The sequence below is a fragment of the Mesocricetus auratus genome, unplaced genomic scaffold (genome assembly GCF_017639785.1).
Source record: "Mesocricetus auratus isolate SY011 unplaced genomic scaffold, BCM_Maur_2.0 Super-Scaffold_100018, whole genome shotgun sequence".
Taxonomy (NCBI): domain Eukaryota; kingdom Metazoa; phylum Chordata; class Mammalia; order Rodentia; family Cricetidae; genus Mesocricetus; species Mesocricetus auratus.
In genome coordinates, this window is record NW_024429199.1 from 26319308 (window position 1) to 26336127 (window position 16820).

The 16820-nt window shown below is 45.1% G+C and overlaps 2 protein-coding genes across 3 annotated transcripts in view; both read right to left on the minus strand.

Moving 5' to 3' along the window:
* The window catches only part of Map7 (microtubule associated protein 7), a 125445-nt gene extending 124472 nt beyond the window's left edge, over window positions 1-973 (minus strand). For both annotated transcript variants that reach the window (XM_040758308.1, XM_040758307.1), the window contains exon 1: window positions 829-973. In XM_040758308.1, the coding sequence (XP_040614242.1) occupies window positions 829-895 (67 nt within the window). In that variant the 5' untranslated portion in view covers window positions 896-973. The remainder of the gene's footprint in view (window positions 1-828) is intronic.
* Window positions 974-5415: 4442 nt separating this feature from the next.
* The window catches only part of Map3k5 (mitogen-activated protein kinase kinase kinase 5), a 188731-nt gene continuing 177326 nt past the window's right edge, over window positions 5416-16820 (minus strand). Inside the window, exons 26-30 of the mRNA XM_005065835.4 lie at window positions 15820-16066; window positions 10093-10205; window positions 9133-9245; window positions 7404-7480; window positions 5416-6774 (exon numbers count right to left, since the gene is read on the minus strand). Of these exons, the coding sequence (XP_005065892.1) occupies window positions 6714-6774; window positions 7404-7480; window positions 9133-9245; window positions 10093-10205; window positions 15820-16066 (611 nt within the window). The 3' untranslated portion in view covers window positions 5416-6713. The remainder of the gene's footprint in view (window positions 6775-7403; window positions 7481-9132; window positions 9246-10092; window positions 10206-15819; window positions 16067-16820) is intronic.

Consider the following 16820-nt stretch of genomic DNA (forward strand, 5'->3'; position numbering starts at 1 on the left):
CAACAACAGCTTGCAACTGCCGGGTCTGCAACACAACATTTCTTTAAAATAACAAAGCGCCTCCCGCCCCCATCCCAAGTGTAGGAAGGTACAAGGAACAGCTTACTGGCCAGGAATAGAACAGGGGGTTAGGAGGGAGGGTATGATTTGCAATACAGTCCCTGGAGTCGAAAAACAAAACCTCGAGGAGGAGGGGAGAAAAGTTGGCTTCACATTACGGTGAGGTGGGCGCGAGTGGGAAGACATCCCGAGGGCGTGAGCCCTGTCCCTGCGTGTTGGTGGCGGTGGCGGAGGCAGATCGTCAACACTGAGGCCTGAGGGCCAACCCCGGCGGGCGGCAGAGCTAACGCTCCTGCCCTGGCTACTGGCGCCACAGGGCGAGCAGAAACTCTGGAGGAGTCGGACTCCGAAACCGCGCTCGAGCCGGGGCTCCCGCGGTGCGATCGGCGAGCACGGGAGCCTCTCGGCCGCTGCCCCGCGGGCCGGCCGGTTCCCTTCGCTCCGGCCGCAGCTCCCCGGGCCCGTGCACCTGGCCGCGCGCTCCCGCCGCTCGCCCGCTCGGGTCCTCACGCGCCCCGCACCCCGGGCCCTGCGGCCCCCGACCTCCCCGCGCGCCCCTGTCGCCCCGCGCGCCCCCGACCTCCCCGCGCGCCCCCGACCTCCCCGCGCGCTCCGGCCCGCTTCCACCTGTTGTGGCCCCGCGGGCGCTCGGCGGTGGCCGCTCGCGCGACCTCGGAAGGTCGCTGGCGCCGGGGGGGAAGGGGGATCACGCCCCCGCCCCACTCCCACGACCCCCGCGACCCCCTCCCGTCTCGGCCGCGTCGTCACCTGGGTCGCTCTGCGCAGCGCCGTCGCCGCCCCTGTGGCCGTCGCCGCCAGCTCGCTGCTCCGCCATGGTGCTCCGATGACGCGCCCCGAGAGCCGCTCCGCCCTCTTCCTCGGCTTCGCTCCCGCCGGGCCCCCGCCTCCCGGGCCCGTGTCCCAGACAGGTGAGCGGCGGCCTGCGCGGGCGGGGGGCGGGGACGGCGAGCGCTGGCCCGAGGCCACCGGGGCTCGGCGCGCCCCCTCGTGGGCAGGTGCGGCGCCGCAGGCTCCCCGACGGACCGCGGACTGAGCGGCCCGCAGAGCTCGGTGTCCCAGCCGGCGGTTCGCAGTCACCGCCGCCTCCGGTCCCCCGAGGTCGCCGCCGTGCCCGAGTGTGATGAGAGCGTCCACCCGCAGCCCCGGTGCGGCGAAGGCGTTCGAGCGCACCGTTCCCCCTTTGAACTCTGAAGCCGCCAGGTCAGTTTCGGCCTCTTGGGGACCGGAGTTCGTGGTGACAGTCGCCCAAGGAGATGATGCCACGTGGTGAGCCGAAGTACACCGGCTGGATTCCGCAGCGGGACCTGGCTCCGTCTGCGCTCTGGCTTCTCACCTGACCGGCGTGTCTGATGAGTGCCAGGACACACGTTGGTGAAATCTGCGTTGACTGGTGTGGCTTCTCTTATTCTTGGTTTCCGATTAGTAAACTGTCTTGTGACTGTCTTGCTTAGAAGGACCAGGGGCTTGGGGAAGGCGGTTTTTAAAAAAAAAGAAACATTAGCAACTGAGAAACAAATTTCTGCCTGAGCAGGCAAAATAAATGATAAGCAACAAAACGCTGAGGGGGTGGTTAAGTAACCTACAGAAATGGAAACAAAAGAAGGAACAAGCCGAAGGAACACAGCAGCCAACCAATCTACACTCAGAAAGACGCGAAGCCCCCACCATTGGTTAGCTGAACATAACCGACGCGTTCTTTACACTTTGAAACCGCACATAATGTACTGGGGACGCTGAAGAGTGTCAGAACAGTGTCACAATACTTACTTTCAAAAGCTGACACTCCGAGGCCAGGATTAGACTGTATCACTTCATTTATAGGTTTTTTTGTTGTTGTTGGTTGGTTATGAATTTTCCCAAAGCACCATGCCTACAGTGGAAGAGGCAAACCGGTCTTTGAACAGTGAGATAGTCTTCCACCGTGTTCAAATCGGTCTCACTACACTTTAGGAACACAGACAGCCCCGGGCGAGCAGAGGAAACTCTCAATAGAGAGTTCAGCTTGGCCCTCAGCAAAGATGCTTTACTTGGTGAGATCAGGAGAGTTCAGGACGCCTTTCTTTGAACACCAGAATGTAGTTCCACTACTTGGCAGACCCCTGGATAAGGGAGGTGATTTGTTTTTAGCCATCTGAGTGACATCAAATACATTAAGTGAAGACATTATTTAAACTAGGTGCTTCTATCCCACCTTAGTCCCTGAGGCAGGAGGATCATCAGGAGTTTGATGACCCTGTCTCAGAACAAACAAAGAAGTCAAAGAGGCTATCTCCATGTGCTTGTTTGGTAGTAGTGACCCTGTGTGTGTTCATCTGCACTCCCATTCTTTTGATAGTGTTTCAATTGGTCCAAGTCAACTGCAATAAAGACGCCAAACTCTGCATGTGTGGCCTCGGAACTTCTAGTTCCAAACCTAACTCACAGTGTCTGCTACACAGTAGACTGTTAATTCAGGCAGTGAGCGGCATCTGTTAAATGTCAGATGCCGCCATACTGTCCTTTAGGTTGTCTCTACTAGGAACACAGGAGCCATCTGGCTTGAGTGCTCACATCCAACTCAGAAGTTCTCCTGATTCCTATGCTTCCCGTTCTAGGGGTGGAGCTAAGCCTCTGGCTCCTTCTGTTTCCCTTCTGCCTCCCTTCTTAATTAATTAACACTAGGTTGTTAATCATCTAATACACAACCACTTTACACAGCTTTTCCTGGCTCAGACCTTTTTAATAGAATCCCTATTTCCACGTCATTTGATGTTAGCGTTACGTCTTCCCCATCCCCACTCCCCGAGAGGTCCCTGAAACCCTCCCGCCTTGCTAACTTTTGCCACTAGCCTTTGACTTCCTGGCTAATGGATTTACTCATTTTCCTCAGAATGTCTCAGCTGCTATTTGTAGCCTGTCATCAGCCACGGTGATTCCCTGGGCCTGACTACCACCTCTGAAAGGCCCAGGTTAACATCTGTTAAGGGATGTCCTTCTGTATGCTGTGAATATGCGTTTTTATTGGTTGACAGTAAAGCTGTTTCGGACAATGGCCAGGCAGAGTATAGCCAGGCGGGAAATCCAAACAGACTTATGGAGAGAAAGAGGCAGAGCAGGGGAGACGCTATGTAGTTACCCAAGGGGTGAGATGTCAGCCACATTATTAGCCTCTGAGTGATTATTTCATAAGTGGCTGCAGGAATCCTCGAGTGGAAAACTGGTCCAGGGACCAGCAGGGCAGAGAAAAACATTCAACTACAAACATCCTTCTCCCACATGGCATGAGTCCACCTGCCTGGCTCAGGGGCCTACTATACCTTCACTAGCCGTCTCTGGGTTTAACACTTGCCCAGCCCATGAAACCTGGGAAGATTTAGAGCAAATTTGGATCTTCAATCTGATATACATTTTTGCTGGCAGGGACTTTGTCTTGTTTGCTTCTCTAGGGAGCTTCCATAAAGTCTGGAACTGTGACTGATCTTATTTGTCCACAGACTGAAATGTCCTCGAGGACATCATCTGCACTATCTGCACCTGGTGGGCATCATTTATTTCTATTCTATGGTGCTACAGCATCCTTACACATCTCAGCCTTTAAGATAGGTGAAGTTCATCTTTGTCAAACTCCTTTATGCAGTGACCTAGCAATGAAAGGGAAAAATATGCAATGGCAGAATTTAGAAAGACAAGAATGATGTTAAAAAAAACACTGGGCCCTCTTCTGGACAATCCATATTACCTCTCTTACAGTACTGGCACCACCATCCTGGCATAACTTCTCTGTTCTAACTCAATTCCCAGGCTCATGTCTTGAAAGGCCTTTCTTGATTTCCACCGGCAGATGTAGCCATAGCTCTTCCTACACTTCCGATTCCACCCCTGACAACGGGCTTAAGGGGCAAGAACTAAGTCTTCACTCATGTACTGTGCAGTATTTGTTTATCGTGCTGTGTGTATGATGTGTGCAGCACTCAGCTTGCTGCACACATGTGGAGCTCAGGGGACAGCTGTGGAATCACTTTTCCCCTTCCGCCTTTACGTGAGTTCTGGAGACTGGTAGATCATAAGCGACCAGGCTCGCACAGCAAGTTTCTTTACTCACTGAGTCAGCTCAGTATTTAATAAATGCTTTTGTTTGTGTTTGTTTTTGAGAGTTTTGCTGTTTAACAGCCCTAGCTAACCGGGATCTAGCTCTGAAGATCACACTGGCCTTGAACTCACAGAGATCCATCTGCTTCTGCCTCCCGAGTGCTGGGATTAAAGGTGTGTGCCACCCCTGGCTGGTTTAATAAATGCTGCTAACTCTGCCAAAAGTAGGCAGCACCTGAGCTCTGACATGCTAAGCACTCACTACCTTACCCGTGTTGTCCTTCTTGGAATCTTAGAACAACCCCTCCAGGAAGGCACAGTTTCCCCATTTCACGAAGGCAGGAACTGAGATACAGAGAGACTGATCTGCCAAAGGCCACAAGTTAGGAGAGAGCTTTCCTCTGGGCTAATGAGTGGTCACGGTCCTACCCTAACTGAAGTCATCATCTCCCTACCACCCCTATGGGAGGGGCTGTTTCCCTCTTTGTTTTTCACCGGGCCCAGAGATGAGGTATGATTTGATCACGTTAAATCACTGATGGGGAATTTTTAAAAATGTGTCTGGTCCTTTTAAGATTTATTTTAAATTATGTGCATGTATACATGTCTCTGTGTGGGTATGTGCATATGAGTTTGGGTATCCTTGGAGGCTGGAGGCAGATTCCCTGGGAGCTGGAGTATAGGCAGCTATAATGCCTGATGTGGGAGCTGGGAACCAAACTTGGATCCTCTAGAAGAGCAGTAAACAATCTTAACCACTGAGCTATTTCTCCAGTCCCAAGGTACTTACCTGCCTGGTCCTTCAGGTGACAGATCAGTATCTTTTTGTTGTTACTTATAGTGTTGCTAGAATCGAACCTCAAGTCTCACCAGGGCTAAGCATGTACTCTGTGATATTACTTAAACTGTATCTAAGTGATTTGAACAGGAATCTAGGTTGAGAAGCCTTGGCATGATGATGCTCAAGACCCTTCCCAGGACAAACCTTTCATGAACCTTAATCCACAATGGGGGTGGGGGAAGACCTAAAGAAAAACGATATGCTTGAAGAGTTGGTTGAAAATGGGTAGCTTGATCCTATGTGCATATAGTATAAAAGAAGCATTTGAACATTGGAATTAATGAGAGGAATTATGTCTTAACCTACTTTCTTCAAAATTTCCACAAAGGAATCAAGAAACTAATGACCTGTCCAAAGTTAGAGTGTTCTAAAGAAGATCAGCCCTGTTGCTGTCAAATGAGAAAATATTCAGAATACTTCATATATTCAGATACAGTATGATGCATTGTACTTTTATTTTCACATAGAAATAAAGACCATTTCTTTCGAAGACTTTTCTATTGGTCAAGTCATGGTACTCGAATACCTCTATAATTGTTCCCATTCTATGTCATAAGCACATTCGTGTATATAGGACATTTATTTTATTTCACTTATTCACCTACGAGCTCCAGATCTCATCCTGTTAACTTGAGAAGGCTCATAAAAATATAATATTTGGCTCAAGAAATCCCAAAATATGGGAACCACATTAAGGAGACAGAAAAGAAAATGATGTCCGTTAGGATCCTTCTTGCAAACCTCTTAAGATATGGAGCGGTGTCTTACTTTTTCAAGGTAACATGGGGTATTGGGAAGAATACACTGACTTTTTAATGTTTTTCACTTTTACCACTCTCTTGCACCCCTCTGTTGTCCCCAAGGAACAATCTGGATCCCAGCTGTCCCTCCATTGCTTGAATAGAGACAAATTCCACTTAATGTCATAACTGAAGAAAAAAACAAACCCAACCAAATTTTAACCCAGTTATTTAGTTCATCAACACAAAGTAAGAATGTTCCGGACTTTACCAAAGCAGCATGTTGGCAGTCTTTTACTTTTTGAGTAAATATGACACAATGGATAGCTTTAGAACAAGCTAACATCTATGATCCACACGTGTGCAACCGGTGCAGTTCAGTAGTACATAAACACCTCCAACACACACACTTGGGCCAGAAACTTAAGTTACAAAATACAGGCAATATAACAGTTAACACAGAGAGTAGAAACCACTACTCTTAGATTCTGCACACTTAAAAGAAAAAAAAGAACTTTATACAATGATCCAAATTATGTATTTCTGCTCAGATGCTCAGGGCACATCACATACACAGAGACTCCTTAGAAAGTTGTGGTCACATTTTGGTTTTGATCCAGTGGTACACTGTCACACGAAATGTTCTGTCTGTCCCATGATAAACACTGGGCTGAAATGCAATAGCTGCTGACTTAGAGATATCTCCATCAAAATGTACAGACTTAAACAGTCCTCAGCATTAGAATTCTAATTAGGATTATTTGAAAGCCTTTACAAAGAAGAGTCCTTAGGAATTTTGTAGAAACAGAAGTTGGGAAATTTCAGTGTGTTTTGTCTTCTTTTTTTTTTGGACACGAGTAAACAAATACTGGATTTAAAGTGCAGTTTCTTTGTCTTCTCCCTTCAACTTCCCCTCCGCTAAGGAGAGCAGTTCTTTCTGTGTTGATGTTCAGAATCTCCACTGAAGGTTAAATCAGTTGCTGTCAGGTGCGTTTGTCCCGAAAGTCAACGATGGCCTTCCACAGCGTGCACAGCATCCCTCCCCTGTGTAAAGACAGAAGAAGAAGAAGCTGGAGAGCACTGTCCCCAGGAACTGCCCTTGGAATGCAAGGGAGTTGTTAGCTTCAGCTCCTTTGGAGGGAACATGAAGATCCCAGGCATATCAGGCCTTGTATTCTGTGTATGTGGTATTTTCTCACCACCCTTCATTCCTTTCCTTTCCATTTCTGAAAGCACCAAGGTGCAAAACATCATTTGACATTTTCAGCATTCTTGAAACGTGTCTTTACAGAGATGGTCGTCAGTTGTGGATCTTTGTGGGCTGGGAGAGAAAACTGTGACAAGCAATTGTACCAGGTGATACAAAGCAGTAGCTGATAAGTCAGCGATGTATGTATCTGCTGTTTACTGCATGATTTTAGCCTGCAATAGTATTTAAGGGATCGCTTCCAATTGGTTGCCACACGCTTATGCAGAAATACTAGTTATTAGAGTTCCCCCAAATAGCCTGGCCCAAGTAATTCAGTTTACTCAGAGGCTTGAAAACCAGACACAGCCCTTCCTGAGCCTGCAGAGCTGGTCAGAGATCCTGCAGGGCAGGAACCCAGACTTCCTGTTCTCAACCCAGGGTTCTTTCCCTCAAGACAACCAAACGTAAGGGGAAAAAGTGGTACCTTAGTCTGAGGCACTTTAAATCATCGCGTGTGACATAGTAGAGAACATCCACTAGTGTGTAATCCTCAGCCAGAAACTGCAGAGAGAGCAAAGAATGCATACAATGAGGAGGTGTGTGTATCTCTAATGAACGAAGGCTGTCCACAAGATAAATATTGCTGATAATTAAGAATGAATCTAACAGGAAAGCCACAAAAAGAAAAAAACAACCTTCTGGAATTATTAGAGAAAAGGCCTTCTGATAACCAAATTACAAAGAAACACATTGGTATGATTCCCATTGCTTACAGACTAGAAGAGACACAGGTTTAACCTCACTTGTCATTTCGAAGGCTGCTGACAGCTAGTGTTATGTATTGAACAAGTCAAGTGCCCCATGGCTCTGTTTTTTTTCCAAGTAGATCAACAATATTCTGGGGGCATTACTCCCTATACTCAGTCTTTAAGCTTACTTTTTCATAGTAACAGGGACGTTCCTGTAATTCACTGCAAAGTCAGTTCTGGATGTAAACAGAGCTTTTAATTTTAAAGCAAATACAAGGGACAGTGATTTAGTAGATCATCCTTTACCCCCCCTTGAGTGTGAGTTGAGCCCAAGAGAATAAATGTGGAGAACTTGGTTGGGTGTATTGTTTTCTCTTAGCAAGAGAGTTATTTTAATTTAGTTAGCAGCAAATTGTTAAATGCAGATTTCTAAGGAGGCCCTAAATTTTATGCAGTTCAATGTATTTTGCAAAGAAAATTTTTATTTTAAATTGGAGATATAAAGCCAAAGACAGTACATAATTACTGAGGTCCTTTATAGCAAATGGGAAATATGCCTTTTAGAAACAGAGTTTTTATTTCTGACTATGTGTATGTACGTGTATCTGTCTGTATGTGGGTACATGCACAGAGTGCAGGTGTGGCTGAACTCCAGAAGAGGGCGTCAGATCCCCTGGAGCTAGGGCTATAGGTGGTGAGCCGCCAGACGCGGGTGCTGGGAACCAAACCCAGCCGTTCTATAAGAGCGGTACACACTCTTGACTGCAGCGGCATCTCTCCAACTCTCAAACAACATCTTAATATGTATGTGTGTCATCCATGTAATCGCATGTCAAACACTCTTCATGCTGACTCTGAGTTTATGACGGTGGGAGAGGAATTAGGTTGTAATAGACATGTGATTTGCACAGGAAGTACTTCTGACATAAACTCACTAGCTATGTCTACTTTTCTCAGGCAGCAGTGAATAGCCACCGCCTGGTGGAGATTAATAATGTTACAAAAGAATTAAAAATTTTAACAAAAGTGGCAGCATCAGCAGGGCATTTTTCTTATAATGCTAGCTCCATTTATTCCTTACTCTTGCTTGTTTTCAGTTCACAAGCAATAGAATACTTAGCGGCTATGGACTGTGGTGTAATTCTGTGCCTTTATATATCTTGTTCCTTTCCTTGTCTGCCTTGTCCCCATATACACAGCTGGCCTTTAACTCATTCATTGTCCTCTGGGAGAAACACACACACACACATACACCTTGAAAATTTTGTGTCAGAATTTTCTGGTGTAAGACTTTTTTTTTTAATCAGTAGAATTTATCTCTCTTAATGTATAAATGTCAGGAAGGCAGGATCATCTCTGACTTGCTTAGCAGTGTGTCCCCTGTGCCTACGGTACCTGGCACATAGAACACACTCATCACTATGGAGAGAAGATGCCATGGGTCCCACAGAAGTTTCTCTTTACCCTACTGATAGTGTCCTCGTCAGCTCCATTTTCTCTCAGCCAACCGGTAAGTTCAGAATCTTCAGTGTTTGTGCCAGCAGAGTTCAGGTGGTACATGGGAAACCCAGGGATATCTAGAACCAAAATTGGGAAATCTTTAGCTCCATGGAAGCAATCTGGAACACTCAACACCCATGGAAATGTATTGCTAATTTGCAACTTTCAGAGAAGAACTAATAGAAGCAATTAAGATAGGCTGTATAAATGGCAATGGAAATATCAGCTACTATACTAGTAAACAGAAAATCAGACAGAAATAACATTTTGGTGATATACTCCCTTCATACTTTTATATGAAGTTTGTAGCTTCTTAGAATTAACTTTGTGTACCCAAATTATGCCTTGTATTTTTCATGAACCTAAGATGAACAGTTAGCAGAATACTATACAATTATAACCTCCTTTTCCCACTATTTGTAATAATACAGAGGAGTCAAATACCTAAGCAAATAACTCTAGATATAACTTCCTAATAATTAGCAAGCTCTCATAAAACAGACTTCTTTATTGTTTCACACTATGGCATTTTCTTACTGTAAGCTTATCCTATTTAAGTCTCTATAAATTAGAAGGGAGAAAAGCCGGAATATGCTGAATACAAATGCTAAATGATAAAAGTAGCATTATTTTATTCTGGCATTCTGTGAAATCTTTAGAAAGACTGAAACAGTGGAGACCCTCGTTTGCCTCAATAATACGTCATCCCCGAAAGAGTAAGTATGAGCATGCATTACACTGTGCTCATAGATGATCAGTTACTACAGTTAAGAAGAGGGTGTTGACAAAGGAATTCCATCCTGCTGGTCGACTGGTCGACGGAGTTATGGTATACAGCTGCCTGCTGGCTTCCCAGCCTTCTGTGGTGGCCTGGTTGAACAGTCATGCCCAAATAAAATTACATTGAAGTTCTCTGCTGCTTACCTATCGGTTGGGACTTAAGCTTCAGGTGTTTAATTTCCTGGTCTTTTTCTTCAATAGCTTGATGAAGGAGCGCTTGTAACTCTTTCTCTTTCCGCACTAACTCTTCAAGTAATCTGCAGGAGAGACTCACATTGGTTGATGGGAAAACGAAGCAGGAGGTAAACAACGCTTCTGTCAGCGCGGACTTCTTTCCCAGGCTACCGCGAGCACAGAGATTTCACAGAAATAGAAGACTCGGTGTCAGTGGCTCTGGGCTGAGGTCAGAGAGGGCATGTTTAATGAGCGCTCAGTAGACAGTCATGGAGCAGATCTGTGGAGACTTGTAATCATCTACCTTTCTTCCCTTTTTTTTTTTAAGATAGGGTTTCTCGGTGTATCCCTCACTGTCCTGGAACTCACTCTGTAGATCAGACCGGCCTTGAACTCAGAGATCCACCTGATTCTGCCTCAGCTGGGATCAAAGGCATGTGCTACCACCACCCAGCTGCAATCATCCTTCTTAAACTATGAAAATCTGAGGGCTTAGGCGAGGCTGCCTACTATACCATCTAATATACTATCTGGTTGCTGTGCTATACACTATCTACCTACCATATTATCTACTATACTATCTGGCTACTGTACTCTCTACTATCTGCCTAATATACTATCTGGCTACTATACTATCTGCCTACTATATTATCTACTGTACTATCTGACTACTATATTATTTTTACTATATTATCTGGCTACTATACTATCTGCCTACTATATTATTTTTACTATATTATCTGCCTACTATACTATCTGCCTACTATATTATTTGTACTATATTATCTGGCTACTATACTATCTGCCTACTATATTATTTTTACTATATTATCTGGCTACTATACTATCTGACTACTATATTATTTTTACTATATTATCTGGCTACTATACTATCTGACTACTATATTATTTTTACTATATTATCTGGCTACTATACTATCTGACTACTATATTATCTACTATACTATCTGGCTACTATACTACTTGACTACTGTATTATCCACTATACTAGCTGTCTACTATACAACTGTCTCCTATACTAGCTGGCTACTATACAACTGTCTCCTATACTAGCTGGCTACTATACAACTGTCTCCTATACTAGCTGGCTACTATACAACTGTCTCCTATACTAGCTGGCTACTATACTACCTACTATACTGTCTGGCTAATACACTATGGGGCACCACACAGGAGCTCCATAAACATTAATGATTACTGTTGCAGTTCTAGTCAGTGCTGCTATTTCTTTCCCACTTCTGGGGGTGGGTGTGGCTGGTGAACCATTTAAAAGATACCATGTTTCTGGTACATTCAGTTCTGGAGGTGGATCTGCTATGCTGCACTCCCAAGAGGCAAAGATACATTCTGATACTGTGATATCACTTTTGGCCATGGGAGGCTCCCCCAGCCACCTAGAACAACCTGGGACTTGCTCACACTGTCCAGTGCTTTTCTGGGAGGAAACACTCCAACTTACAGAAACTGAACTTCTGGTTCCTTAGAAAACTATCTCTGAGTGACTTCGATCGACAATTCTACAAGTTTAAAATGCGTAATTGTGGCTGGAGAGATGGCTGAGCAGTCAACAGCACTTGCAGAGGACCCAAGTTCGTTTCCCAACAACTCCACATCTGCTCACAACAAACTCCAGTTCCAGGGAATTTGACACCCTCTTCTGACCTCAGAGAGCACTAGGTGCACGTGTTGTGCATAGCCACACTAGCGAGCCAAGTACTCATAGATGTTAATCTAAAAATTAAAATACATAATACCTGCTGGGCGTTGGTGGCCCACGCCTTTAATCCCAGCACTTGGGAGGCAGAGGCAGGTGGATCTTTGTGAGTTCAAGACCAGCCTGGTCTACAGAGAGAGTTCCAGGACAGCCTCCAAAACAATACAGAGAAACCCTGTCTCGAAAAACCAAAAAAAAAAAAAAAAAAAAAAAAAAAAACCATAATACCCAGTTACTGCATAGGTGGTTGCTCTCAGCAAGCCATCTCTGTCTGACTTTCTGACCACTGATAGACAAACGCCTGTGTGTTTCCGTTGACATGCTGTGTAGGCAGTATACTGTAACTGAGAGATAAGCCTGGATCTGTGGACTGGCTCAGTCACACACTTCCTGTGTTCACCTTAGACACATTTCCCAATGCTTTGGGGCTCCAGTTTTCTCATTTGTTAGAGGAAATGGGAAACTTCTAAAAGGGATTACTGTGAGAATTGCACGAGACAAAATAGAGAAAGTACAAAGCCCAAGAAGAGGTTCCTGTTTTGAGCCCCCAGATCTATCTACTCCATGCAGGACCTACAGATGAAGCCCTTGTGAAGGAGACGGGTCACAGAATTGGGAGCAGTGGCGGGACGAAATGGGGTGCAGGAGGAGAGAGATGTGAGCTGAAGGAGATGGATAAGCAAAGACACCTGCCGAGGAAACACTGCGTTACAAGAGTTAAACAGCATGGACTGAGAGCAAAGGGTTAGCCAGAGGCTTTGTGTCAACTCCAGCGCCAGGGACAGTCACAGAAAGGGATGCAAGCCCTGGATGGATGTTTAAATGGGCGCTTTCTGGTCTAGAATGTATCTTTGTCTACTTTGCTGATTTATAGACCTACAGAAAAGTGACAGCATATTGCTGCTGTTGTCTCAAAGGACACGGACGTTTTCTGGAGCTTGTTTAGGCTATGCAGTTCCCTTTTGTCTTTAAAAGCCGGGAGGTCACATTGTAAGCACACCTTGCTGGGCCACCTCAACAGTCCCAAGTCCAGCTTGTGTCACCACATGCTAGTTAGTGGGAAATAATGTGAAAGGTTGATAATTGTCTTCCTTTCTGTTCCAGAAAGGTATGTCGAGAAACTACCATGGGGCCAGTTTCCTAACTCAAGTGTGCACAGCGGGGAGGGAGGGTGGTAGGCAGTTCTAGAATCTCAGGGCAGGGAAATTAGATAACCAGTCAGTGGCTTCTAGGTTAATTTTAATTCCCTTGCAGGAATTGAGTTTTCAAAACATTTTATTAAAGGTTTGCTTAAATATAAGTGACATGTATATTCTAAAATCACCTGCTTTCTGTCATTTAGAATTACTGACGAACTAAAAATCAAGAGCTAGGTATAGCTGATTTACCTTTGTCAGCGATTCTAATAATTATAAGCTTAAGATTTTGTGTGTCGAGGCTGGAGAGATGACTCAGCAGTTAAGAGCCCTGGCTGCTTTCCCAGAGAACCTGGATTCAATTCCCAGCACCTACATAGCAGCTCATAACTGTTTGTTACTCCAGTTCCAGAGGATTCGACACCCTCACATGTAGGCAAAACACCAATGTACATAAAATAAATAATAAAAAAGATTTTGTGTATGTATTTGTCTGTGCCCATGAGTATTGTGTGTGTGAGTGTGTGTGTGTGGTGTGAGTGTGTGTGTGTGTGAATTCAATGCCATGTGTCTTCTTTCTCAGTTGCTCTCCATCTTGTTTCTGTGACAGCATCTTCCACTGAACTTGGAGCTCACAGATTCATTTAGACTGGCTGGGCACGAAACCCCAAGGATCCTCCAGGCTGGGACTTCCCAGCACTAGAATTATAGGCATGTGCTGCTGTATTCAGCTTTTCTGTGGATGCTGGGGACTAGATTCAGGTCCTTATGCTTGCACAGCAAACCAGATTTCAGCTCCTTAGCTAAAGATTTTTAACACCAGAGCAATGCCCTTTCCTCAATACCCCCACATCACACACACACACACACACACACACACACACACACACACACACTGTGTGTGTGTGGTTAGGGGTCAGTGGACTTGAAACCAGGGCCTTGTGTATGCTGGGCAAGCTTCCTGTCACTGAGCTACACTCCCATAGCATCAGTCAGCTGAAGGTTAAGTGTGGGTGGAACCTATGATCTCTGTACTTAGGAAGTAGGGGCATGGATGAGTTTAAAGCCAGCATGGGCTACATGAGATCCCGTATAAAAGGACTGAAAAATATGAAAATATGAAGAAATAATAATATTCAACTTAAAGCATAAGACAACTAAGACAGACATTACCAGTCTCTGGTTTATGCTAGTTTTACTAAACTATCCACCCTTCTTCAAATTATTTGCGAAGAAAACATTGTACCTCATCTCGCTTTTCTGATGGTCATGGGAATCTGTGGGAAATCCTACTAAGAAAGGGAAGAGGAGGCCAGTGGTCCCTAGATGTCCCATATTCGGCCGTTAGCATATAGAGGAAATACATGAATGTGTAGATTATTACAAAAAAAAAGGTAGTTATGTAGTAATGTAAATGAGAAACATGCAAATCCTTCTCTATAGAGGTGGGTAGATTTTGGAGCCAAAAGGACCTCAGAAAAGACACGAGAAGATGTGAAGAAGATGTGGGCACCGTAGGTGTCATCAATATGGTAGACAGAAGACTGTGTCAGATGGCCACACACACTTCCAGGATGTGTTTAGAGAGGCAGGTCCTGCGGACACAGCCAGGGTGGACAGGCAGAGGTTTGGGGGTGGCAGGGCGGGGCAGAAAAGCAGACAGACCGGCTCTTTGGTAAACAGAATAGCTTCCTGGCAGAATCACTCTGACCAGAAAACATGGTGAGTAGGGCTGGAACCACACAGTAACTGGGGAACCTTCCTCACCTAGTGACCAGAACAGGGGTTCCAAAATCAGCGCCAGTTAGGATTGAGTGGCAGAGGAAAGTGATTTGACTCAAGTGAGTAGCCACTACAATGGATGGCTATTAAAACCAGGCTACTGCTGGAGAAGGAGGAACAAGTCAGAGTTGGGTATCAAAGGATAAGGCCAGGATATGGACATCAGAGCCAATGTCACCATAGTCTAAAACATTTCCGCATAAAAACCATCAAAGATAAGCAGGTATGCATGATACTAGGTTTCAATTTGAAGCTTAACACTTAAACTTACAATGAGAAATGAATTAACTTTTGTTACCCCGATGAACAACTAGATAGATCGTCAACTAAGGTTTCTAAATATTTGAACAACTTTTATTGATTCACTAAAAAGTTTTCATTATATATCCAGAGCCATAAAGTCAGTTTCCCACATGTTAACAGGGGCCAGAACAGGAAGCTGTAAATCATAAGGTCTCAGACTTTGACCCGTGCCAACATCTGCAAGGAACAGGCAGTACTTACGGCACACTGGATAACTGGGTTGTGTGGGTTCTATGGTACCGAAATTTCAGCAACAAATCCCTGACAGAGCATGACATACTGCACACAGAATAGTCCCAGATGTGGCCAGCTACCTTTATGCTTCCGAATGCAAAGCTGAGTTTTGTCCTTGAAACACAAGATGTTTTCCTAAAAGGAAACAGGTATCACAGGCACTATCTGTTCTGTCTCCTCTGTCTACTGGAAGGAACAGGCTGCCCCGAGTCTGTTTCAAAAAGGTTCATGAGACTATAACTCAGTTATTCTGCAAATCCCAGTGTGCTTGGAGCAAAGCACCAAGCAGATGTGTGCTTGCCCAGCTAGTGGCAGCAAGTGCCATTTTTTGAGAGCTAAAATCAACCCCTCTTGTTTGGTTAAAAAAAAAAAAGGCAGCTAATATTCTATGCTGGGGTGACAGAATCATCATGTGTGTTCTGTGGTCTGGACTTTTAAAGCAGACTTAAATTATTCACTTTTGTAGAAATAAGAAAGAAAGGAAACCAACCCACATCCTCACATTACCTATTAGTTTCTATTTTCATCCTTCCAAGCTGCACATTCAGGGACCGGTGAGCGCTCTGGGAATCATGGGATACAGTGGAGCTGAGCGTGCTCACCCCCGAGGTAGCCACGGCATCCTCAATGACGATGGCCTGAGGTCTTCGGACAGTTTGATTCGAATGGGATTCCTCGTGCTCATCTTCCACATCCAAGTCTTCTGGATCAGCTGTGTCACTCTCGGATGCAAGGCTAAAATGTGGCCTCAACTCTACATGGCAAAATACAGCATTAATAAGATGGACTGAAGCATTGCTTTCATGCATTAAGATGCATCAGGTCTTATGAAGTCTACACAAACTGTTCTTTCAAGTGAAGGTGAGTTTCTGTGCATCTGTTCAGGGTTCTTTGGGTGGGAACTTAAGTAGCTCTAAAGACCATTCCTAATGCAAGAAATATGCCTGTCTTATCAGTTGTCTTCAGTTTCCCAAGGCCATCTTGGTTTCTATGCTCAGCATTTCTCTGTCTGGTCCCTACTACACCTGAGAAGTAACAAGAAATACTTAATGTCCCAGGGGTGAGCCTGAGGAGAGGACTCCCAAGGGACTCCCACTGAGCTCTGTTCTGTGCAAGCATCTGGGAACGGGAAGACTGCACACTTTAAAACTTTTATTTTGAAACAATTTTACAGTAACAGAGAAATTGCACAATACACAGAGTGTTCCTTTGTACCTATGGGAAGCTTGCCCTAACCTTAGCATCTCATGTGACTTCAGAACTGTGGTCCAAACCAGGAAATTAACATGGATACCATGAAGTCTCCCACTCTCTCCCTTTCTCCCGCTCTCTCCCTTCCTCCCTTTAATTTTTTTGTAAAAAAATAAGATCTCATTATGTAGCCTCGTCTGTCTCACATCCTGCCCCAGCCTCCCATGTGCTGGGATGACAGATTTGCACAGCAGCATATTCTGAAACTGTCACCGGTCTTCCATGGAATCTGTCCCTTTTCTGATTGATGTTCTCTC